Source organism: Melospiza georgiana, chromosome 1 (assembly GCF_028018845.1).
Source record: "Melospiza georgiana isolate bMelGeo1 chromosome 1, bMelGeo1.pri, whole genome shotgun sequence".
Lineage (NCBI taxonomy): Eukaryota > Metazoa > Chordata > Aves > Passeriformes > Passerellidae > Melospiza > Melospiza georgiana.
This window is the reverse complement of record NC_080430.1, coordinates 19,499,296-19,526,718: the sequence shown is the minus strand read 5'-3', so window position 1 is coordinate 19,526,718 and position 27,423 is coordinate 19,499,296. Positions and strand designations below refer to the sequence as shown.

The window sequence follows — 27,423 nt, the reverse complement described above, 5'->3', positions numbered from 1 at the left end:
CAAGGTTTATATTCATAGCACAAGAGATTGTTTAAAAAGTCAGAGTAATGCGCTGATATCCATATGCTGCTAAACTTCATATCAGGACAAAAAATATACTCTTTTAAAAATATTTATGCCACTTAACATTTATTATAATAAAATTTATTTTGTTATTTATTCTCATCAAGGGTATCTACACAACTAACTGTTCTCACTTACCCTTTCAATTTTGGTTCAAATGGGCTCTTTGAGGAGTTTCTAGTACTTTAAGGTGAAATCAAAACTAAACTGAAAATTAAATAGATATATTAATATTCTTCCATTTTTCTGTATAAAAAAATTTAAATTATTTTAGAATTTTTAAAGTGCTTACCTTTCAGTGTCTTGAAATCTTGATTAGATCCTTAGTCCATGATGTATACTGCTTATCTGACAAATACAGAAACTACTCTCTGTGGAAGGCGTTTCTATAATACAGGAGCTTTCTAATTAAATTGAAGTTGTCACCTATGCAGAATTATCTTTCTAGGATATAATGCTATAAATTAATTATTTCAGTGTAAACAGAAATTAAATGCAACTTCTTTTATCATGCACCTTTTAAAATTCCATTTTACCCTTCAAGACTAATTATTTCTAATAGGGTCCCTGACTTGGAATCTCTATCAGCAGCATACATAAAGTAAACAACTCTCTACCGGATAAATCAAACCTATATTGTTAAGAATAGCATGTTTAGAAATGAAAAGTAGTCATACAGGCAATGACCAAGAGTAAAAACCTGAAATAAAACCACTTTTCCCATTTTAAAAAGCTATTTCTGGGTCTGAAAAGGCAGGTAAGTATCTTTGGTTCAGGAGCCAGATAGTATCATAAATCCTGGAACAAGATATTCCATTAGAACAGAAACTCCCTTGATCCACTCAAAAGCAAAGATGGGAAGAAAGCTCTTTCCCATGACACAAAACTGCTTGTTTTAATTATCTCCTTTTCCCACAACAGAAAACACAACGTGCTTTGAACAAGAGAGAGATAAGAGCATGCAAGTGAGCTGCGTCCTACTATCCTGTAGTCTGATGTTGAGGGTACTGGGCTCGGGAGGCCTGAATGGATTTCTTGGCAGGCCAATATCCCGAACTGAGCACCACAGGCTGCTGCAGGGCACTTCTCAGTCCCTCCTTGGGAGCAGACCCGTGCGAGGGATTAAGCATTCACCAGAACCTCGCTCGTTTCATCTCCTTGATGCCTTCCAGAGCTACCCCACAGAAAGGAATCACTCTTGCTTGAGGAAGTTATGTAGGTCGGGAGAGGACCTAATTTAACTTCCCGGTCTGAATAAAAAATGCAGCTGATTAAAACCAGGGAGTCGCTGAAGTTTCCCAGATCCCAAATGGAAGTCTTAATGGCCATGCTTTTTGCCACTCCAAAGAATACATTTTTCTCTCTTACAAGCCAGTAATTTCAGTTAGCCCCAGTATGAGCATGAGATGAGCTTTTGTTCTCATCTTGTCTACACACAGGAACAGTTGCACAGCTCTTAAATTAACTGTCATCTCCACTGGCCAAGGCTCCAGGAAATGAGCCCAAATTTTTCATCTTAAAGACTGGCTCTGGACATCAAATCTTAAATAGTGAATGCTTTGGCAAGAATGGTAAACCTCCACTGCTGTGAAAAATAATAATTTTTCAATTACTTTTTTCTTCAATAATATCCCAACCTGAAAAAAAGTTTTTTCTTTCAAGTAAATAAATCCCATTATTTTTTTCTGATCATACTTACACTGCGTGTCTCTGATGCCTTGCTGTTATTTTATTACTACAGAGAATGACTGAAAAATATTTTCACAAAATAATCTATAGGGACAAGTTCTTGCAACAAAAGAATGATCAGAAGGCAAGTTGGGAAAAGTGAATAGTATTGATTCTGCATCTTTTCTAGTTCATACTAGTTCTTACCTATTTCATGCATATCAGAACTTGCACTATGTATCACTCAATATTCCATCATGCAATAAGTTAAACATGCTACAAGAGAATGAAGTACAAATAAATAACTTTCTTAGCAAAAATATAAGTCAGGAAAAGTCCCATTTTTTAAAAACCCACTCCTATAAGCTAATGAAATACATTGTTTTGCTATTTGCCATTTCTTTGTCATCTTGCACAGAATTGTCTTCCACATCTTTTCTTTAAAAGTCAGCATCAAAATTTTATCTGCTTCTAGAAAATTCCCTCTTTTTTGTTTTGCTAATTTTGACGGCCCCTGCTAAAAAAGAGACAAAACTTTTTAACTTACATAATCTATATACTTTATATAAATAAAAATTAAATTTTAAAGTTCCAAAAGTATTCTTACTCAATGACAAATATATTAAAAGAGCAAAAAGTGTCAAATCATTTTAATAAAGAAAATACTTTGAGCATACTAGCTGAAAGTTGGAGAGGTGACCACACATTGCCAATGTGCTGTACAAGTCCATGGTATACAGTTACACACATTTCAGAATCTGACATACACAAATCAATCACCAAAATCAGACTGTTCACTCACACAGACTTCATCGAAACCACCAACAGACACACCTTTTCTTAGACACACTATTTCTCCATCTACAATCACTTTAGGTTGCAGTCACATACATTACTGATTTGTTCCTGAGTCCTTTTCAGTCTTTGTAACTCGGGCGTATCGGTCACAATACTGAACCCTCTTCCTTTGCTTTCTTCAAAGTCTCTTTTGTATTTTACCTACAGAATAGAAAATACAGAAGAAAGGGTTGTTTTCATTTTCCACAATGTGCCCCTAGCAATTTAGCATTTATTTTTAGTGCAAATAAAGCACTTGTGAAAGGCTTTCAGCCTTTAAAGGAGAAGCCTGCCTTTATCCACTTACAGAGATAGACAGCAACTGGGCAAAATTTCCCAGTGCCCAAGCTAATGCCTCCTGCAGGGTGCCATGGGCTCACCTCTAAGAATACTGCAACTGTGGAAATATTCTCTATAGTCATTTCATTCTCAAATCAGTTACCACAAAACTATACTCTATACATTACTCTTACACAAAGAAAAATACCTATAACTAAATCTGGAGGTCTTCAATTCTTCTAAACTTCCTATTTCATCCCCCAGTTATGATTATTCTACCAGTCTCTTTCCCAGCTGAAACATAAATCACACATTTAAAAAATACTGCATGAAAAGAGTATTTAGAATATCATAAAGTCAAACCTTTATAAGTTATGGAATGGCTGCCTATACAAGCTTAATTTGTCCCTCTTGCATATATGAATTTGGATATTGTCTTTAATAAGGTATTCATACATTATCCTTTGACAAGGCCCCCTGCTTTACTGTGTACACAGCAGAAATGGTTCTATAAGTGGTTGTGTCCTTTTTTAGGACCAGACTACTCAAATCCTACCATCAAGGTAGGAATATTGGTTTACTCAGAAGCTTTCATATAGCTCTCATCACAGCCATTAATCAATCTTCATATTGCACCCTGGAAAGTAGGAATGGCAATATCCATACTACTAGGACAACCTGAAAACTGAGGTAAAATAAGCTTAATTTCCAAAATCATACAGGGGTCTCAGGGTGTTCGCTCTCCGATTCCTAACAGTTGAATATATTTAAATTATAGGCTTGGGTTACCTCTACAGATACCCAGTATTTCTCCAAATCAGTCTGGGTGTACCCAATTTCAATATAAAGAAACAAGATGAATTCTTCAAAATCTTAAGCCACTGTTGAGCAATAGACAAAACTCTGCATCAATGACAGAGTCAGGACCCATGTCTCCACGGATGGATTCAGCTACCTTATCCATAACAACTTCCTTTTACTTCCCATACCCCCTGCTTTACTCACTACACATATCCACATTTTGCAAAACCAGTAGCACAGAAAAAGCAGCACTATCCTTCACACAGCTGATAACTAGAAATGCACCAAATTCAAGGTTAGGCTTATTTCACAAGCAAGCACTTCATGTTACAACAGTGATGCACAGGAAGAAATACGTCTAAATCACAAAAGTTAAGTTTGACAAGGCTATAGAATGTAACTTGTCCTTCCCATCCTAAACCTCAATCAGTATGTTAATGACTTTTGCTTTTTCTTTAATATAGCTCACATATAAGGCCATCAAACAAATCCTTGAGACATGGCAGCAAATTACCACATCAACAAATTTTTCCTGTGTTCCAGATATAGAGCTGGCTGTAGATTTCACATAAGTAAAATATCTTCATGCAACCCTGAGACAAAGGAAACAGACCCTTCCACTCAGGCTTTTGAGCAAACCATGGGCTGATTGGCCCATGCCTTTCTGTTCATCTCCCCCAGGTTTAACCCGTCTGCAACTTTCCCTCCATTTGACCACAATATTCCAGGTATCACTCTGTCTCATTTTGATTTTCTAAACTAGTCTGGTCCATCTCTTCACAGCTTCTTGTTTAATCCCTGTACCCAAGGCACTCCAATATTCATTGCCAATTACCTCCCTTCCACGAAATGGCTCCATCTTCACACTGACTCTCAGGCCTCTTTAAACATACTGGGTGGACATGCTATTCCAGGAAAGGTGGTCTTCAGAGTATCTCTGAACTTTCTATATCTGGAGTCATACAAAACTTTATCCACATTGGACAGACTTCCATGGCCGAGGACATATGATTAGCACAAAAGACTCTTCCATCTGAACAAGCTTCAACTCCTTAGCCTTAAATGCTAAGACAACTGAGCTGTACAACCACTCAGTTGAACCAACTGTTCAAAACAAACCAACAACCTGTCAATAATTCCAAGTAAGGGAATGGGTCTCAGCCTTGGAAACTGCTGAAGATTTTGCACAAAAAAAAAATCAAATTTGGCCTGAAGCAGGCAGCGGTCATGGAAATGTTCAACCTAGCTGCTTCAAGTTTACCAGAATTTTGAGTCAGTGAACACATCTTAGAAATGGGTTCAGCCCTGCCAAAAAGAGAGATTACCTATTGTTAGAAAGAGCATTTCCTGTTATTAGTTCCAAATGTACTAGCCATTAACTTCAAATGACCTTTATTTATCTTACAAAGGAACAGAAAAAGAGAGGGAGGAGGAAACTAGATAGTTTCAACTTAATATTATTTTAATCCCTCAGTTAGATAAAAAGGGCTCCTACTGTCTATTAATAAATCACTTCACAGGAATAAGGTTAACTACAGTTCCCAGAGCAACTACTTTGAAACCATTAAAAAAGTAATTTATTTAAAATATTAGCAGAGTTAATATATGCATTATTGGATTTTGCTACCTAACTTCAAAATATAAGTTTGAGTTATAAAAATCGCAAAGTCATGTAATGTTTCATGAAGAACAAAGCTCCGTGAAATGTGGTCCACTAAAACTCCTAGTTAGTGTAAGTTCAAAAGGAAAAATACCTCAGTTTCTAGAAAATGTTAAATAATAAAGATGTCCTGAGTTATTTAGAATTGAGAAGAATATTCTGTATGGGAGCTGGAAATATCTACAACAAATAATTTACCTGCACACCATGGCTGTCTGGGATGGAGTTAACTTTCTTCATAACACCATTATAATGCTGTGCTTTATATTTGTACCCAAAACAGTGCTGGTAACATACCAGTGTTCTGATAATTGCTGAGCAGTGCTTGCACAGCATCACCCCAACATCACCTCTGTGGGCTGGGGGTGCATGAGGGGCTGGGAGGTGACACAGCCAGGACAGATGACCCAAACTGACCAGTGGGATTCTCCATATTTTAAAACATCATGTGGAACAAAAGGAAAAGGGGAGAGGGGACATGGGTGGTTAAGGCAACCACTATGTGTACCACTTCCAGGAACTGAATGGATAATGCCTGCTGATGGCAAGTGGAGAATAAATCTTTCTTTTTCTTTGTTTCTGAGTGCAGTGCTTGCATTTTTCCCCAAAACCTTGACACATAAGGGGTTTGGGGTCTTTTTGTATTTTCTCCCTGTCCGCTGAGGAGAGGGGGTGAGAAAGTGGTTTGGTGGGCACCTGGCAGCCAGCCAAGGTCAACCCATCACAAACTGAAACCCTCAAAATTTAGTTTTTAAATGGAAACATGTCATCCCTAGTGACTGAATCATAAATGCAGTCATTTCTTACAAAGATGATTTTTAGTAACTCCTCACCAAAATCCCAGCCCATGGCTCACAATGCTTCTCACCGGCTCCAAAATGCAGTCTCACAGATGCAGAGCACTCTCAGTGGTGTCTGCCCTGAAAAATTGATCTTCTGAGAGGCAATGTGTGGCATAAACATTAGAAATTAAACTGTAATAAATCACCATAAATAAAAAAGTTTCAAGTGAAAATACTTCATGAGAAGTAATTCTGCACAGTGAAAGGACTAAGTGATCCAACAGATCTTTCACAAATCAAACTTTTCAGATTTGTGACATTAGCAAGAGATCTTTGAGACACCCAAAGAAAGGAATGTATAAATCTGCTCATGAGGTCAGCATGCAGCAGGACCTGAAGCATGACCAGAGGATTCATCTTACTGTGAAGGACAGAGGGTCCATCTTACTCTCTACATAAAATATTAGGCTGGAGAAAATGCTGCTCATGGTTTTTTGCTGGTACACTTTACAGCAAAGCCACCTATTAGGGTAACAAGATTCATTTTGCCTGGGAAAAATACTCTGAAAATATAAATGGAGCATAAAAGATTAATTGTACTCTTGGGGCTTTTGGCACCTACCCGTAGTCCAGCCTCATTTACAATACCAAAAGCATATATCAGTTGAACAAACAACATAGGAGTACAAAAACACCAAAGAAATAATATCAGAGAAAGAATTCAACATGGTGGATTATCATGCATTTCTCGTCACTGGAGAGCTGTGAATAATGCTGACCTAGAAACACCATTAATTTCATCTCTGTGGAAGGGGCTAGCAGCGGGCCTGTTAGCTAAAGGAGCGAGAAGTAAGAAGAAGAAGAAGCTGATAAGGAGCTTTCTCCAAGGCCGTAACCAAGGAGATCGAGAGAAGGAAGATAAGAACATTCTTCAGCTGGATGAAGCATTTTTAGAAAGTTAGGTGGAGTCAGAGTAACTTTTCACCAATGGCATGGTATTGAATTATTGTGGCCAATAGCTAAGGTAGAGGAAGGGTAAACAACTGGAAAGTGTATAAAAGATCAGCCATTTTCATTAATAAACTGTTGCCAAGTGTTACTAACTGAGACTGCTTGTGGTCTCTGCTTTGTGTCGTGACCGCCTCGACTGCGACACATCTCCACCTCAAAAAGATCCTCAGCCACTACAGAGCACATATTAATTCCCCAAAAGCTATGGCAATATTAAAGCTAGTTTCCTGTACAGTTCCTTCTTCACTTTCCTGTACAGACCAGGTCATTGTGAAATTCAGTCTCCTTCCTTATCTGATACACAGCATAGCCCCACAGATTGTAGCATCATCATGTCTCATGTCCAGCAAGGAAGGAATAAGCAGCTCAAGAGAGGATGGGATCCCTCACACCCACGTTTACCCTGAGAGGAAAGCTCATAGACCTACAGTCTTTACTACACCCTGAATATTTATGAATTCCAGTATGCTGTGTTTGAGGCTTGCCCAGAGCCATCTGCTCCTCCTGTGCCCAGCACACACAACTACTTCCCAAAGGTCACCATCTGCTAATACACTGGTTTTTACAGACTGGCAAGAAATCCTCTCCCACAGTACAGGTCCTAGAGGCACATCTTGGCAAAGATGCCTTTGTTTGGCTCTGCTTCTTCCATAGACCACATAGACTGTTGGTTTTGCCTCAACTTATCTTACTTCTTACAAAATTAATGGCAAGACAGAGACAAAATTTACTCTGTAAATTAGGTTTTTTATGAACATGACTAAAACAAATGCTCACAGACTAATCAAATGTAAAGAATAATTCTAGACTAAATTCAGTAAGACTTCTTTTTATTTGACTAATCCTTTTTAGGGAGGATCCCAGACACTGTCCTATCTGACAAAGTCAGGCTTCAGTCTTCATGGTGTAATTTTTCGTCTAACACTGTCCACAGCTCTACATCTCAATAATCTTCTGCTCATATTAGAGGTGCATTACATCCCATCTGATATCCAACAATGGTACCCAATGAGCTGAAGCACTGACTCCCCTAATGGCATGAAGTAAAACATGATCTTACCACTATCACTCAATTAGAACTATTATCCACAGTAAATCTAAACAGGAATGCAGGAATTGAGAAGGGCATATAAAGCAGACCAAACTGTCCTGAAAATTTCTATATGAACTGGAAGCTGTAGGTTGGGCATTCCTTAGAGAAATCAAGGAGTCATGGACTCCTTAGAGGCCACTGATGAATGAGTTTTGCTGTAATTGGGGACTGCAGGGTTACAGATTTCATCAGTTTGTCAGATAAAGCAAAATAAAAATTCCCCAAGGCTGAAGTCTGCAATTTTTTCAAATGGTCCTTAGTATGCACAAAGTCATGTTTTAGAATTTTTTTACCCTTTTATTGTGAAGAAAAAAGCCTTTTTCGCAATTCGTGGCTGAAGTATTCATCATAACAGTTGAAACTGAGGGAAGGAAGTTTCCCATTCAAAGGTAATGTAAAACTGAAAGCATCAGTACTCCAACAAAAAGCCTTTGCAGTTACATGGAGTAAAAATTTCAAGTGCCATAGTTATCATTAAATATTCTGTCTTTCTACATACCTCATTCAAACATTGGGCAAGTCTGCCTGTGCCACCCTGTGAAGTACAGCCTCAGCAACTCTCCGACCATCTGCAAATCTTTGCACTGTAATTTCCTGAAGGTCTCAGCAGTTTTAGCAAGAGCTACTGCTAAATAACAAAAATCTTGGAATCCACATCAGAACAGTTGAAATGTTGGACGGGGGCAAATTAAAGTATATAAATAGTAGCTCTGGAGAGAATGTCTCTACAATGTGGTCTCTTGATACTGAGGATGATGCAAGTGGCTCAGAGAAAACGCATGGGCAAAAGCGTTCCATACCCCACGATGTGCAGTGACAGGAAATTGGAGGCAGTGAGAGATCAGAAATTTCAGAATGAGAAAAAGATGGGAGTCCTCCATTTGGATGTATGACAACAGCATGTGAACAGTAGCTGGGATCCAAGTAAAATTATGACAGAAGAGAGTGCAATCTGAAACTGCTTCAACAGGCTTACATCCAAACAAGTCAACTAGGCTCCACTCCATCAAAAATCATTTCCACTGAAACTACATAGGTGCTTCTGCCCAAAAAAATATTTTTATGCTTCTAAGTATGCTCTAAAGTACTTTGCACCTTGTTTTGCTGTTGGAAAACAAAGTCGGTGAGATTCTACTCTTTTCTATTAAAAAGTAACATTAATGTTTCCCTAAGGCTGCAAGCTGCACGTGCAGAGAAGATGACACAAAGAATGGGCCAGTCTCAAAACAAGCTGATTTTCCTCCATGTCCACGAGTGATTATCATCTGTCTAACTTGTGCAACAAACTGTGCATCTGCATTTTAGAAGCAGTAAACAAATTCTGTGCAGAACTGCAGTTGAGGAGATATGAAGTTGCAACCTTCATGACAGAGACATAGTGTCAGATCTTCTCTGCTCCCTATCACTTGGTAAATGCTGTGTTTGAACTACTTCATCTCCAAGGAACAGAAGTCTGGGGAGGTGAAGGATTTATTACTCTACCACAACAGAAAGAGATCTGACTTTACCATATCTCATCTCCAGGCAGAAAATGAATTATATATATAATCCAAATGCATCTTGATAAATTACCACAAATTTTAATAATACCCTCAAAAGTGTAACCACTGATAGCAAACTCCTCCAAACAGAATGATAATTATCCAACATATCAGGAGGGTGGTAAAGAAACCCATTTAAATGTGTCATGTATAGATTTGCTAAATCCTGGAATATTGCTTTTATCTCCAGGGTCTGAGCTAAACATGTAAGCCCTGTCTTGCTACTTTCATCACTGGGAAAGAGAATGGCCAGGCAACCACCAGGACAACTATAGTCATGAGCTGTGCATTCTAAAGGAAGTATGCAGTAAATCACAAGCATGTAAGCTGCTATATGCCTACACTCCACAGAAGAGAGAAAATACGTAGCTGCTGGTTGGCTAAGGCACCAAGACTGAGCTAACAAGTCCTGCTGAGAGGCAGGATGTGCTACCTCGGGCTCAGTGCCATGCAAACCACGGTCATGCAGCCTTTAGTTGGCTCACAATACCAGCAGAGCTCAGAGGCATCTGGCCACCGGGTACCAGAAAGATATTAACACACAAATGCACATCCACACAAAAGACAGACAGCTATTCTGAGGGGAGGATTTAAAAAAAAAGAAGCAGCAAACACACCCTTCCCTGAAAAGCCCCACCAAATAAAATCTTACAAAACCTACTTAATAAGTATTCCAAATAACACGATGGTCATATTCACCCAAGGGAGAATATTCACACAAAGCATCAAGCCAAAAACTGAACTGTAAAATACAGCATGGCATGTAAAGAAGATTAACCACAGAAGGGGATCAAAACAACACTGACCTCAGAAAATTGTAATGCAGACAAGGCCACAAGTTGTAGTCATATTCTACAAAAGATAATCAAAACAAACACTAATGGGCAACAGAAACTAGCACATGACATGTGAAAAAAAGAACCTGTAAAATTTTAACAAAGAACTGCCAAAAAAATCAGGGACTGTTCACTGCTGTAGCAGAAGAAAGACGCTGAAATTAGTCCAACTGAGAGACATCAGAATGCAGCCCAGAACAAAGTGCAGAGGAAAGGGAACTGAAAAATCTAGATTTGAGCAATGCAGATGTGCAGGCACATAGGAGTCACAGGAAATAAAGAGAGTGCAATTACACCCTCTAGCCTCTGGTAACAGCAAGCTTGGGATCCCTCTGTCACTCAGACACCATGTAGCTGGCACCTTATACACTACTCACATTAGTAAATATCCTCTTGTCTCATTCAGCTACAGCTCCTCTTTTTTATTTGGTAAAGAGATGGTAAGGACACACCATCTCTTATTCCAGAGACTTAACAGATCATTAATAGATAATTTGACTTTAGGCGTTCTTATGGAAACTCCTTACAACTGTTTGTTGTGCCACTTATGGCTTATTTCTTGAAAACTGATATATCAAGTGGGCACCTGCAGTGCAACCCTAGAGACAAAACCAATGCACATTGCACACAACTTGGGGTCCCTTGGCCATATTAGTTATGGATGTCTCATGCAGTCAGTTCCTCTGTCCCTGTACAACCAAGGCCAGAGGAAAGGGACTACCTATCACTTCCTCTTAACTGTAAGCAAATTCTGAAATCCTTATATTTTGTCTGCTTTCCAAGTTATCGTTTTTCCACTCAGTAATGAAGACAAAGCCAAAGCTATTGAAGGCACCATGGAAAAAAGGGGGGGGGGGGGGGAAGAAAAAAAGTCCATCAAATTGGCTTCCAGTTAATATATACTGCTTGGCACCCAAAGATTAGTCTTAGTTAAAAATCTAGGCAGAATTTGACTGTAAACCCCATTTTTTTCAAGACTAAATTCTCCGTTTTTTTCTTCATCTTAAAACAAGAAGAAAAGGAAGGCGAGTCTAAAATAATTAAGAAAGGTAATTTCATGCCAGAAAATACATAGTGAGCAGTTCAGCCTTTTATGTTTAGATTTTCATTCATTTTCAACTCTGAATGCCACATATGTCTGAATGTCTTAATAAATTTCAGCTGCAGAAGGAACAGACACAGAAAATACTTCATCCCAACTAAAATTCCAAAACTCTCATAGGATAAATGCTTGTACAGATGACTGAATCCCTAAAAATGTTAATCTTTGGAGAAGTCCATTAGCTGAATCTCTTTAAGGGAATAATTTCTTACACAATTCAGTATGTAGGAACCACCTATAAATGCAAATCAAATATTTATATCAGCAGCCTCTCAAATAACAACAAGTAGAGCAAAACTGTTAGACAGACAGGAAACCCATACAATTTCAAAATTATTGCCACATGAACTGAGATCAGAAGATGCCAAAACTCACCAGTAAAATCAGAGTCACAACCTGGTTCTTTCTTTTTTTAACAAATGCCAATGCTCAAATCACCTGAATACACAATTTCCAACACCTCCAAATCATTTGCCTCCACTCCTAGAAAATGCTTGCACTGGTAAATCTCATTTAAATCTCATTTGCAAAGATGATACTGGTGCATGACTCCAGAGTCCCTGGCTCAAGTACATAACTTCCCCGTGCTCATTGGGAACTGGACCCCAGTCCTGCCAGAAGTCACTGGAACAGAGACACGGGTTATCCTCAGCTCCTAGCACTACAGGACCCAAGGGATACACCTGAAAAAACTTTAGCCGCATACTCAAGGTGAAAGCCCCCCAGAGAGAACAAGGTCACTTGGGGCTAGTTATGAGGCATTGACAGTAACGGGGAAATTGGGCACTCCCTTTGCCAGTTATCTAAGTAAAATGGGCAATAGAAATGCATCCAGGTTCCCTCATTCCACAACCCCTCCAATCAAAATCATTTGCTGCTCAGACTCTCACTTTAGCGTCCTTAAACTGAGATCAAACAATTAAATCACCCTCCAAGCCTGACCTTCAATTTTAGGATCTTCTTTTGGTGCCTCAGCTGAAGCTTTTTACAGGTAGTAGGAAAATTCTAACTACATTGAGTTTATCCTTTAATACCATTACCCCAGGGAATTCTTCAGATGGTAATACCTGGCCAGAAACAGTGGATTTGTTGGATAAAAGGCAGATGTCATTACACACAATCTCCTCAACCAAGTCACTTTTACAGTAAGCGGACAGAAAAGACATTTTTAGAGAACTCGGCTCATCCTGAAGATACTTTAATTATTTTTTTAAACCCTATATTTAAAACATCTTAAAAATACTTAAAATGTAAAAATACAAGTTAAAACTATCTAAAATACCTTTAGGTATCTTAAGACCATATCTAAAGATCCTTTAAAGCTGATACATAAAGCCAGGTGAAACGAACCCTATCCAGAGCTCCAACACTCCCCATTATATTGTCTGTACATTTCCTGATGCTGTGGTCTCATGAGCTACTTCAAAATAAATTCATGACCGGTTTCCTAAACGTTCAGAATTCTAGAGCTGCACACAGATGCCAGTACTGAGTTTGGTGTGGGATCAGTTTTCAGACACAGAAACTATCAGCTGCATACAGCAGTGGCTTTTAAATTGGGAGCTGAATCACCAGATTTTTTCAAACTGTGCCTGTAGAGCAATATGTAAAACTCAACTAAAAGAGTGGTTATTTATGATGTGCAAAGGAACGAGAAGGGCAAGTTACCCTTTAAATACATCCATTATTCATTCCTACTGAATACACATGACTTCTGCTTCAAACAGCGAGGGATATGTTGTGAGAGATGCCCTTCTAATAAAAACAAGGCAGGAATGTTAGTACCAGAAGGTTCCCTGCAGGCTAAAAAGTGACAGTTGGCTGGGCTAGGATCAGAGCAAAAAGTGGGGTGTAGCAGCAGGGCCTGCTTATATAGAAAAAAAAAAAAAAAGTGTAAAGACAAGAAAGAATCCACAAATTCAAGGAATCACTCCAGAAATTAACTGGAAAGTGTTGAGGGGGGGAGGGGAAAAAAAAGAGAAACGCAATCGCCTTCAGAAAAGGAAGACCGGGCATCCCAAAGGAGCAGATAGGGGCTGTACTTTCCATTTCTTAGCAGAAGTGTTAGCTAGTAATAATGAGCAAGCAGTAGGGGAGGGAGGGAAGAGGAGAACAGTTGCAAATCACCCCAGCTGTAAAAACTGCTCCCTTTGTTAAATGGCCCTTAGTGAGTGGAGAGAAGGTGAGAATTTAAAGAAGGGTCTTTGTTATTTAAATGCTATCCCGTGCTTCTTTTTCAAAACTTCCTTACAAATGTGTAATGAAAGCAACTATTTTTCAGTTCCAAGACATAGGCTTGGGATTGGTGGTTTTTTTATTTACTGACCAAGGAAAACTAGGAAAGAGGTCATTCTTCTTATAAAAGAGACAAATTACAGTCCTATATCTGATACATCCTACCTTCTGATTGCTTTTAAAGTTTTGAAAACATTACACAGACGAGCTCTATCACTGCTGTAAAGTCCCCTACTTGTGAAACAGAGACTGATTCTGTAAACTTTTTCATAACTCTCAATGCTGTTTATTTTTCTTTTTTGCCTCCAGTAAGAAGGAACTTATCCCCCCCATAAAATAAAAATAATATTTTTATTTTAGGGGAGGGAGACCAATGACAGAGACTGACTGACATCAGTGATACAAACTCTATGTGACATTTGTATGCAAGGAAATAGACTAGCACATTACATCAAAAAAAAAACCTCCAAAAGATGCTAATTTTGTTGGATATTACATGGTTGGCATATTTTTTAGAGATTTCTTTATCTAGAATGAAAAAGTGTCAGCCTACATTCAGTCAGCATGCTGAATCCCCTTTTAATATCTCTGGAAACATCATATCTAATAGGTAAGATGCAACAGGAATTTTGTTCTGCCCTGTCCAATTCACCTGTGGAGGGAGGTACATTCTACAGAAAACAAATACAGCTTCTGAGAGTAGCAACAGAGCCAGCCTGCACAAATCAAACAAGCTGAATAAAAGATGCATTTAAATTTAATGCTCACTAATTGCAGAGAATTTCATCCAATGCCTACAGTACCCTGATGTGCTGGCATAATAAGAAAGAAACACAACTTGTGGCAATTGCACCGTGTGCTTTCCAACACAATTACTTGAATTACAGAGATTAGAAAAAAGCTGCCCAGATTTCAAACAGTGACTGTCTTTTTCCTTGAAAACATTTAGTATTTTCTGCTGTGGGGAAAAGTAGCAGTAAGCTTGATCTTTAGGCTTCCTGTCAACTACAGTTCACAGACTTTGAGAAATGGTAAATATTGCAAAATTAGTTCTATTATAATACCAAAAAGAAGCTCAAAGAAAAACACTCTCTCTTCACTGTCTCTTCTCTCTTCCAGGAGAAGCTACGTCCTTGTCACTCCATACATCTACCTCTGTAAAGCACTTTCAAATCATTGTGTCTTGTTGCTTGAACAGACCATATAGGAGTAATTCTGGACAGGCACTTTAAGGGCCTTATTTCCACCAGAATATTGGTTTTACATTATTTTACTGTCACAAAGCTTAAATATACATTATAATTCCTGCCTGATGGAAAGATATGAAGGGGTATTTTCCAATTTCCAAAACATGAGAAATTTTGAAGGGAGGCCACTCTGATGCATTTTCCATGAAAGGACTACTGCTGAACTTGGTCTGTGTGTGCAGTAATGGGACTGTGTCCAACCCATTGTAACCAGCAGGAACATGGACTTCTGAAAACCCAGTTTCAGCAGCAGTTGTCATTTGGAGGGGTGTGCTCTGCATGATGGCTTGCAGCCATCTAGGGACACCATGTTAGCAGCCACTGGTGGAGCAACAGAGACGATCAAAACCGGCCAAAGGAAGGATGTCTGTCTTTTCTGACACCTGTAGAACATCCTGGAAACTGGCACATAATGCAAAAGGAAAGTGAGCAAAGAAATAAAGAAACCATATACTCAGCACAAGACAGAGGGCACTGAAAAGAAAGTTCAGTGCTGCCACAACCACTATGATATAACAGCAAGAAGAAAGGAATTGTAAGAAATTTCTACATGCAGGTACATTGTACATACATCATTAGTGACAGCTATTTGTTACACTGCTGAATACCAAACCTATTATTGCTTTCATTTCCTCATCTGTTTACAGCCTTCTCCTGAGTCTTACAGATGGAGTACAAGTTCTTTTCAGGCAGATATAGTTTTTTTGTGTTGAATTTGTACAGCGCCTAGCAAAATACTCTAGGACTACAGCCATTAAATACTGCAGCAATTTGGGTATTTCTGAGAGCTGACATAGTGGCAGCTGCTCTCTCTGCCAGAACTCAACCAGGGTGTTCAGATGGACACACCTATACTTACTGAGCCACAGCACCCAGGGGCTCATGTCAGTATTATTCAAGGTGTTTGGGGCCTACAGACCAGCAGGGTCCAGAAAATCAGCTACAAAGGAAAGAAGAACACGCAGAGGACAGGCAGCAGTTAAGTGAGGAGTTACACTCCACTCCCTGACCCAGACCTGTGTCAATATGGTGCATTAAATGCTTGTCTCAGAGATGCATCAATGCTGACACAGGCACTGCCTAGACCAGACATGTGAGAAGCATACATTGCAGCAGCTCGTCTGCCACCACGCACACGGCTCACACCGGCATGCGGCACCGGCACGGCGAGCAGAGCCTGGATGAGACTTCCTACCACAAAAACAGCATTTTTGGTTAGCTTAGGCTAACTTCTGCCACTCTGAGCAAACTGTGCACTGTGTGTGTGCTGCTGCATCCTTATGTCAGTCCCAGCTCACACTGCCATGCCCCTGATAGCAGCGTCAGTTCAGATTTGGTGCTCAGATCAACAAGGTATCAGATGGCAATCAGATGGCGGCACATCCAAAATGCCAGCTCTTCAAGGTGGGTCTTCCCTTGTTTGCTACACATTAATAATAACCCAAGAGGTGGGGAGAAGCACTCCTAGCAGATTCACCCTGTTGGATTCTGCTTGCAATGGGAACTCCTTGTCCCACCCTGGCAGCACTGGTGATGGAGCAAGCAGTGACCAGGGGCAGCCCTTCAGCTTCAGCCCCAGTGGAGCAAGGTCTGCAAACCACGTGTGAGAGCCAGCAGCATGGAGCTCCAGTGGGAGACACAAGTGCTGCCATGGAAATAGAGCATGAGATGGAATCACCCGTGAAAGAGAAGAGCAGAAGGGAAGAGAATTTCAAGGATAAATTTAAGAGTATTTGGGATCTTTCTCTGGCTGCATGAAAGAATTCTTGGGTCCCTCAAAAAATCCTGGATCTGTCTCAGTAATTTTTGAAAGAAAAATGGAGGGGAAAATATATTTGGCATTGCAAGAATACCAGGTGGCTTCACTGTTTGGCAACCATCTGGTCTCAGTTTTCTCTTTGTTAGTAGCACCAACATCAAATGAGACAGAAATAGAAAATATTAACTTTTAAAATATACACAATTAGACAAATAATAGTTACCATCAAGCAAAGGGAATCCAGCAAATGGATAGCAGTGTGAAACACATGGCAAACCATTTAAAAGAAGAAAATTAAGGCACAGCCATCCTGAATTAGAAATAAATTGCAGTTAATTTAATGTTTGCAATATTGCACAAGAATTATGATATTTTTGCTAATAGTTCCTCATCATCCTCCTCTCCAGTTCCACCACACACCATATAGTAGAAGAGCTGCAGAAGCAGCCAGAAGTGTTCAGATTACAAAGGCAACTCAGCATAGAAGAAAACAACGAAAGGAAGGAGGGAAACAGCAGCAGTGACAGAGCTGTAGGTGACTACAAAGGAGCAATTCAAAGGCCCACATTTCTTGATTGTCAATTAACATTAAACTTAAAAGAAACTATAGCTGAATTTCACATGGAACTTTTTTGTCAAAGATAGTGGTAAGCGCTCAAAGAATTTAAAACTTCTCTGAAGTGTCATTTCTTTAAGATGGTGGTTATTGACCCAAAGGAAGATCAGTTATTTAAGCTATGAAGCATACGCAAGGCTAATTTTTCAGCTGAAAGGAGAGAAAAATCTATCTTCAGGTTGATTTGCCTCCATGTAAAACCTCTTGTTTGCTCACATGCAGTAGGGAATTCAATGGCACTGCTTTTGTGCATTACTAATATACTACATTTGCAGGAAGACTTTTGGACAAAGTTTTGGCTTTGCTATTTTAGAACTGAAAAAAAACCATCAAGTAGAAACAGAAAAATAACAACTATAGCAAACAAATGTAATCTGAAAATTAAAGAAGAAAGGCTGTTTGGTAACCAAAGACCTCCTGGCCTCTGCCACTTGACTTCATGGTCTTATTCCAGCTGTCAGAGAAAACAATAGATGAAAACACAGTGAGAAGATTGAATATTCTAAAAAAATGCAACAAGGTCCTATAAATGCCAACACATACAATGTAATCATTCCCATCAAAGAACAGCATCCATTTATCATGGTATATGTGCAGAAACTTGTTATCACAATCATATTGTGTACTAAGATTAAGCACAGCTCTGCCACAACAAAACTCTTGACAAGTATCTTGATTTTTTAAGTATTTCTTTTCATTAACTTCTGCTAATTTTTAACAGCACTGTATTGGGAAACTTGCTTTGCCCATTTCCACCTGCCAGCCAAATTTCTGACAAATACTTTATCCTCTGAAATTTTTAATTATGGGTAGATGCCAAATGAAGTTTTATCTGTTCAGCCTAATAAAGGGAATCCCACTGAAGGACACTCCAGGCACAGAGTGAGAAAGAACACCCCCAATAAAGATCAGGAACCCTGGAAATGCAGAGATGTGGCCACTGGGCTGAACCCCCACAGCATCCATGGGGATTCCAGTTCAAACCTGGTACTGAGGACTCTGCACTGGGATCTTTTACCAAAAGCGCTTAAGTGTTAATTAGCGCACCATAGCCTCAATACCCTATATAATCTATTCAAATTATGACAAAAATAACTACACTGTGGAAACATGGGTTAGCAGAGGATCAATGACCCTGTATCTTCTCAGCTGCCCATCACTCTGCTAAGTGAGTAAAAAATTCAAAATTACACCACAGAAAGTACGCGACTAAGTGATGATGTAGACAGCACAGAAAAAGAACTGAAAATTTCCTGAGAAAACATAATCTCTTTTTCTATTACTCTTTACCAGTCAATATAAGAGAAATTCCAATTTTAAGGGAAAAAATTAGACACATATTTCTGTTGCCATAACTGTTACTAAATACTTCAAGAGTTTAAACTAAAGGGCCTATCTAAATTGTATTTTGGCAAGGATTTATACACTATCATTTTGATAACATGGAAATAATTGATACATATCAAAGGTGGATTATTTTATAAAACCTCACAATTATGAACACTTAATATCTTAGAATTTCTTGTTTCTGTTCTCTTTGATGTGATAACTATTAAAGGACTATATGTACAAAAATTCTTCACAAACTGTTCTGAAGCAACAGACATGTCATTCTCTCCAAACTATTCAAGCTTGACATTATTTTAAATGCTGAGAGTAGTACGTAAAGAAATTAGGCTGAATTTCAGAAACAAAAATGTTTGAGTTACCACAAACATATTTGTTATCAAGATACAGAGTGTTACTACTGTGTTTTGGCTTGGGAAAGCCACTCTCAACTAGCTGAGTATTGCTTTTTTTAAATGTCAGTGAGTATTTATATCACAGTTCATCATACTCATCTACAGCAGTCTCTGTCTCTTTAAGAGCAAAAAGCATGAATTTAGTTTTTTTAGATTTATCTATAAATCAACATAAAGCTGGCAATTTTTACTAGGAAGGCAGGAAATCAGCTCAGCAAATATGGTAAACTGTTCATAATTTCTGTCATTAAGTGTAATATATAGTAGTGACTGTCCACATAAACTATTGCAGATGTCATAAACCAGGCTGAGCAACCAGCCTGGTAGTACAACAGTTTTCTGTAACATTTCCCACATTTAAATCTTACATTAAGACACAAACAGATTCAAGAAACTGTACCAGCTGGTGGAAGGAAAACACAAACAGATCATGTTCTGTTTTTATTTGAAAAGGGAAGGTGGGGATCAAGCATCTTGTACTTTAGAGTTCTCCAAGTCCTTGCCTACTAATTAAATTCAGACACTGACCAGTGACACATTTCAGTTTGACCTCAGCCACGTAATGCTCTGAAAAGAATGTACAGGCAAAAAGGTCAAACAAATTCCAACTTACTTTTAACTATAGCCTCAAATCCTCTGTGAACTCCACACAACATCTTGCTTCTTTAAAAGTCATAAAAAGCTTCAGCAGAGCCCAGAGAAACACCATCTTTCCCATGAATCTTTTTATGATTCCTTCAGCTCAACCAAAGCAATTCCGTGACTCCAGTAATTACATACACATCTTACAACCAAGAAAGACTCAGTAAGCAAAACAGGACACTATTCTTTCCCCTCAAAAAAAAGGCAAAAATTACCCAAGCGCAGTATATATTATCAACTCCAAAGTGATATACAGCCCTTAAAGTTAGCACTGATTTTATTGAGAGTTCCATAACTAAATACACATAAATCTGGCTTTTAGGTCAACCCGTTTCTTTTACCATAGTGCGATGGAAGTGCCAGGTGCAATTCTAGCTGATTCAGCTGGAATTTCTGCCAGGAATTCAAGGGAGTATACACAGCTACAGATGCTCAACCACATTTTGAATGAATGCAGTGTATGCTTTTCACGTGCTTAAGCTGCTCTGCCAGCCAGCGCAATGGAGACGGTGCCACGATCCCAAACTCACGCTTCCTGCTTCAAAGCAAATACTGCCAGATGTGCTACCTCCATCCATACTGGGATGCACAGGAACTCTAGATGAGGCTGAGAAAGGCTTCTCAGACCCCTGCTGAGCCATCAGTCACATTATTAGCTGACCCTCAATGTGGAGAAAGCAGAAGGCAGGAGCTGAGTTTGTTCCTGGATACCTTTTAGCAACACCTTCAGAAATAACATCTATTTATTATTTTTAATTTGCTGAAAACAATACAGACACATGGTAAAAGCCATGCTTAAGAATGATAACAATTCTTGTAATTCACTTATCCAATTCTATGTCCAAAATGTACAGGTTACAAATGCACATGCAACACTTGATCTGCCCTTATCAGGTGGCAGAAAGCACTCCTCACAGCATTAACTAATTACAACTATAAATTATATTCACCACCCAAAACCCAACTGACAAGAGTTCAAATAAGCCAGAAACACTATGACTGTTTTTAATACACATTAAGCCACAGACCCTTGAGAAAAACTGAGTGAATAACACAAGGTGGATTTAGCTCCATTGTAGCTATTTCTTCAGTTCCTATCACATTAGCATACAATTATCACACAATAATTAGCAACAACAGAAAATGTCTTCTAAAAAAGTCTGTTTGCCATAATTTTTCAAGGCACATTTTCACAAAGTCTAAAAGTTAAAAGTTTTTTCTTCTTAACCTCTTTGTTTTCTTGTGCTCTCTTACTTTTTTCTTCTTTTTCATCTCCCCTCCCCCTCTAAACCATCACCAGAGATGGAGGCTTTTTCTTTACGCTCATAATCAATCCTCCCAAGCTGGATTCCGCTGCATCTTGACATAACAATCAATTACTTTCCACAACCAAGGGTTTCCAGAGAAAAAAGAGTCCAACATAAAGCTTTCCTTATTTGTTTTACAAAAGCAAACATGAACCTTTGAACAAAATTTTAGGGATGAAATGGCTATGGGTTTGATAGATAACTATGTCATTTGAGTACATGCAAAATTCTTTTTAGAAGAGATCAGAGAAAAAGTTAAAAGACTGAAAAGGGTGATAAGGGGGAAACATAAAATGAAGGGCAGATCATTAATAGAAGACTATAGAAATAAAAGGAAACTAAGTGAAAGAGAAATGAACAAAGCGCAAGACAAAAAAATTTAATATTAAATAAACAACAGACACACTATGTTCAGAACCTTCTCAGTATCATTCTCATTTATGAGTACAGTTTCCCTCATCTAATTCACAACCCAGGCTTTTATTCAGTGAGTCAACTCCCCCCAAGACTGTAGAATAAAGAAAATGAGATAATAATAGGGGTAATATTGTGATAGCAAATGCTTAAAAGAAGAAAGGAAGATCCAAACCCCATGGATTCATCCATTCTTAGGAAATATCAAGCACTAATATGAAGATTCCTGGCAAAATTACTATCTGTATACTGCCTGATACCAGCAAGCTAAATCTGAAATCCCAAATGAGTGTATTTATAATGCTGAACAAGAAGACAGTGTTCTCTTTTCTTCCTACTTGTCAGCAAAAAGCCATCAATATGTTACTTCAGAACTGCAAAACATTTTCTCACACACTTTTTTTGTTATATCCTGAAACACAGGAGGTCAGTACTGCACTATCGTAACAGTTTTCCAACATCAGCTGCCATAGAATTGAAGAAAAAGTTTTCTTATTTTCAAACATATGGTCTGATATATTTCCCAGGAGGGAAGAAGGCAACAGTTAACCCTCTTCCTTGTTCTTTATTTCTATTTTGCTACTAAAACAAATTTTTTTAACAGTTGCTTTAATCTGGGAGATTTTTTTTCCTTTTATTCCTTTCTGAAAGACTTCATCTTGACCCTCGCAGTTTTTAAGTGTCCCTGTACAATTATTGTGCTCTATCTGCATAATTCAGATGTTTTAATCCAGTATTCTTTTGATGAAGGACAGAATCTGATCTATTTTTCTGCTTCAGTTTGTATTTTAAAATAAGACAAATGTTTACAGCAGATATTGTTTGTGGAAACGTGATTGTCATGTAATTGCTTTGCCACAGCTTTTGCTTTTAGTTTCTCCTATTAATCCATGTAAAGTTACACTTTAACAAATGGGCTACAATAAATGCTCATCATATTTTGAAGGAAAAAAACAACACCAGGGAATTTTTCCTCATGACACTCTCTGTGAACTCCAGTGAACTCCTCCTCCCACTCCTGACAGTATTTGTATGATGGTTTTTGTTGCGTTCTCAATCTGTGCCCTTTGAACAGTGTTATCTTGAGCTGCAATCCAAAAATCAATATGTATCTATCAATATCAGGAATATAATTTTATTTCTCAACTTTATTGACTCTTTCAAAAATTAAAAAATAAATCTTTTTAAAGCATCATTTGAGCAATTTCCCTTCAAGGAAATAAAAAACAGCTAAAAAATTTACATAAGCAGTAACAGAAAAATATACACCTACAACATAAGTCCTAGGAGAGCTTGCATCCTATTTAAGTTTCAAAATCAGACTATTTTACGAGGCAGAAAAAACCTAGAAATTTCACTGCTGTTTAAACACCAATATATTTCGACCCAAAACATCCTTGTCCCTGAGGAATATCTGCTAAATATTCCTTGGCTAAAGGAATTAGCCAGCATCACTAACAGCACTTTCATTGCTAGATGCTTATTGAATATTCTTATTCAAGTGTCTAAAAATAAGAAAATTTTTCTCATTTTAGAGATCACAGAAATAGAAAAAGGGAAGAAACTAAACACCCCAGTTACCAGAGCAGATTTGATTTATATCACTGCTTACTGAATTGTATTTCTTTTTTGGTTTTAGGAACTCTACTAGTTTTAAAATCCCATGAAATCTAAACAATGGTATCTTGTGCATTTATAACACTTTAGCTGTGTTCAGAAAACTAGTTTTTAAAACTATCACCAAACCAACAGTCTGCATTTCATGAAAATCATTCCAAAGCAGGCTGGAGATCATCTCATCCAATCTTCTGTTGAAAGCCTGGATTTAGATCCAATTATTGGGGCCGTGTCAAGCCAAATCTTGAGGTTTTCCAGCAAGGGAGATTTCACTACTTCTCTGGGCAACTTATTTCAAGGGTTAGTTGTTTGCATGGTGATGTTGTTTTTTTCTTACCCCCAAAACAGAATTTCTCCCGAAGCAGCTATTCCTATTGCCTCTTCTCCTACCACCATGCAACCTTGGAAAGAGAAAATCTCCACTTTGTCTGTGTCCATCTTTGGACATGGGAAGATTGTGATTAATTTTCCCCTTAGTCTTCTCCTCCTGAGGCTGAGAAAGCCAGTTTTGTCAGCCATAGCTCAGACATAAAGTTCTCCCTCCCTTTCAACATCTTCATGGCTCTACTGCGGCTGGCTGGGATGTAATTCATTTTCTTCACTGCAGTTTGTATTGTCCTGTGTTTTAGATATGTGACCAAAATAATGCTCAGAACACATTAATGTCCTAGCTGTTGTTCAAAGGAGTTTCACAGCTTGAATATTTCTCAATCTGCACCCTCAATGAATAGGCTAAGGGTGTGAAGCAGTTTGGGAAGGGACAGAAACAGGCAGTCATGCCAAAATACTCCTTTTAAGATGTCACCTTCCCCCCCCCCCACCCAAAACCCTAGCATATAATACCCGATTTATGAAGAGAATTACACTGACTTTTATATTCTAGTTATCTTAGTACTGTTTCTTACTTCTAATTACTCAAATGCTGGGGTCAATTTGTATCAAAACTACAGAATAAGAATTAAAAGGGTGTTCTTTGTGGAACTCATTTGGATTTTTTTTTTTATTTTTTTTTTGAATCACAACTTAGGGCAGAACACGGTTTTCAAAAACCTATTACATGACTTAGAAGACTTAGTCTCAAAAGGCAATTTAATATTTTGAATCCCTAGGAATGATTTAAATATTAAAGTTCTCCATTTGTGATGAAAATAAATTTGGCTTAGGCACTTGGGGGAACTAACCCTTGGTTTGGAAGTCAGAATGTAGAGGAACTGGAATAAAAGAAAACCTTATCTTTTGTTTCATTCCTCATAACTTCAAAGGTTACCAAACACAGTTTTTATTTCCGTAGAAGTTCTTTCACCACCAAAAAGGGCAGCTGGTAGAATGCAACCAAATAAACACAATCTTTATTCATTTCCCGCTTTCTATTTTCCTAAATTTGCATCACATAAAATTAAAAGCTTGAAGCATTTGGCTCCTGCAGCTTACAGGCAGTTCCCTATAACTAGAGAAGTAAAAGGCAGCCTAGACTAAAAAGCAGGTCATCTTAATAGACTGTCATAATCTTGCATTAGGTCATAAACAGCAGATTTGGCTGCTCTACATACAGTGTTTCACCTTCCTATCCATAAGCTGGAGCTCTGGAAAGTTACAGGCATCCAAGCTTTCATCAGTTTGTGTTACTGTGACTGGAGAGATTCCAGTAAAAGAAATTCAGGTACCACCTCAGACCAGATGGAAAGAGGCCCTGAAAAGATGCAGAGCTATTACAAAGGATGACTGCAAATCTAAAGTTCCAAAGGAAACATTTTGGCTTTGTAAACAAATTTTAGTAATTTCAGAAGTGGAAGCTTCCCAAAGACAGGTGAGAACACAGATAGGAAGAAGTGCTCCTGTTTCTGATTTACTGCTGTTATCTTCAAAAGTAACAGAGCACAATGAAAAGATGGTTCCTGAAACTAGGGAACAGAATTATAACAAATTTTGTTGCAAGGTGTTCTCAATTTTTTCCCACCAAATCTCAGATCAGGCACATAAACACGACAAAAATTACAGCTGAGCATGAGATTGACATTATTTGGAGTTTAGATGAGGAAGACTGAGATGGTAGAGGAATCTCAAAATGTGCCAAAACAGCCCTTTGCATCATAGTGATAAGGTTTTTAAATGGCACCTAACTATTTGGCAACAGCCACGAGTTATTAAGCATATGGTCACCAGGAGTTTTAGGATTTTATTGGGATCTGGACAGTGATCCTGCCAAAAGCAATGGGTGATTTAGTAGAAAGGATATGAACTAGAAGTCAGCCTGCTTTCTAGGTGTTACCCAACCAAGTCTAAGAAAAAACTGGATATCCAGGGAACATGGGGTTAACTCCAGCACTATAAATGGGATTGGAAAAAGAGCCTTCTGAAAGAAAGATTAGGACAGGGATTGCAATGCAGCCACACAAGGGAATCATCAGCAAAACTACTTTCGTAGAGGAAGAGAAAAAAAAAAAAAAAACAGGGGCATTTTGAAAACACAGGAGTTAGAGCTTTCACTTGCACTGGATTTTCAGAAAGGCTGATTTTTCCAGCTTTTTGGCCCCTTGCAAGAGCTCAAAAGGATCAAAGCAAGATGTTGTGCTGACTCTGGCAGCCATGGTGACAATTGCAGCTGCTTTGAAAGAGGAGAAACTTAAGTTGTGTTAGTAAGGAGATCTGCAAAGGTCTCCTTGAACTCTATTAGAAAGCAGGGGAATGGTGTTCATGACACATCATGTGACTTCAGGCCTCAGTGTAGTAATCTATACACAGTTAACAAAGGGCAAACTTCAGCGTAAGAAAATTTAACTCCCCTGTTCTCACATTAACTTCCCCTGCATGTACAGGTGAGTTCTTGGCAGTGTAATATTAATGTGGCACTACCGCATTGGGTTCAGCACGTGTTACTCTACAGTTTGTAAAAAGTGCTTGTTTTCATTTGCACTAATTCACAAAATTCAGTAATTGGCAATAGGTTGTTTCCAACAGTAGTGCAAATTAGCAAGGTTCCACTTAATTTTCTCTAATTACTGGACTGAAAAGGATGATCGGGTACATTGAGAGATAATTAGCTAAGTGGGTATTAACCAGGGGTTTTGTGTGTGAAAATCTCCAATCACTCAACTAGACACTGACTAAGGCATTTCCTTTTGAGATAGATGTTCCAAATGAACCCCATTAGCTCCCCAAAGCTGCATGGTAACAGCTGGAAATCAGCACAGGCAACACTCAAAGAAAAATGGGTTTGAACAGGAGCAGCTATTCCCTTCTGAATTGAACTGCCTCAGACTAATTGAGAACAACTTCACTGGGCTGACAGAGCCTGTAGTTCCAACATGATAAAAATGATGTTTACACTCCCCAGGGGTACTGAGTAGAAGTCTGCCTTCTTGCATAGGAAACATTAGCAATTGCATCACTTGTGAAAACCAGCTGCCTGAGCACCCCCTCCCAGCCCAAAAAGACTCAGAGAGGCTGTTAGCTCTGAACAGTAGGAACAGCCACACAGTCAAACAGAAAACATGCACAAATGACCAGCACTGGACTAAGCAGCATACGAGCAGGCAATGCTATGGTAACAGAAATCAGATTTAATTGAAAGCGAGCTAAGAAAGAACTAGGGCAATAACCTCTGCCTTTCAATAGCATACATTCCTACTGTAATTGAAATATACACAAAGCAAACACCCCTAAGACATAATATGCTTCAGTAATTTATTTCCAAATCAGGGTCAGGACAGTAGCTAATATTTGTTTCATTTCTGCTGCAAGAACATGGCCTCAAAGAAAAAAAACTGGTAAGTAAGAGAAGATAGGATATAAAGCAATTGTAAGTCACGTGTTTGCTCAGATCTGCTCTTTCAAATAAAATATCAAGCAGGAAATACATTTCCCCAGTCCTTCCTTTCCTCTCCTAGGTGAAATATCTTTCTATTCCCTTAGACAGACATCATCTCATCATTGCTGTTGTAGCTCATTACCGAGGCAGTAACAACAGGCAGCTACTCTACCATTTCCACAGCAAACATGAATCAGCCTGGTGAGCACAATGAGCCTCGGCCATCAATTCAGTACAGAAAAAGAGTTTGCAGATGAATAATTTACTGCTGTCATCTCAAAGATTACAAAAAGGAAACAGTCTATTTATTTGTAAGGCAACATTATTGATAAATGTCCAGTTTAACCCTGGGATTATATTTGC

General features: G+C 38.5%; 1 protein-coding gene across 5 annotated transcripts in view; it reads right to left on the bottom strand.

Annotated features, from left to right (window-relative positions):
• The window catches only part of NEBL (nebulette), a 246,579-nt gene that overhangs the window by 134,120 nt on the left and 85,036 nt on the right, over positions 1-27,423 (bottom strand). For 2 of the 5 annotated variants that reach the window (XM_058045709.1, XM_058045727.1), the window contains exons 1-2: positions 356-998; positions 202-270 (exon numbers count right to left, since the gene is read on the bottom strand). Coding sequence is in view for 2 of the 5 variants with exons in the window: in XM_058045761.1 (XP_057901744.1) it covers positions 2,623-2,730 (108 nt within the window). In the remaining 3 variants the exon portion in view is untranslated. Of the gene's footprint in view, positions 1-201; positions 999-2,622; positions 2,731-27,423 lie in introns of those variants that run through there. The other 3 variants (XM_058045761.1, XM_058045752.1, XM_058045718.1) reach the window with 2 other exon arrangements.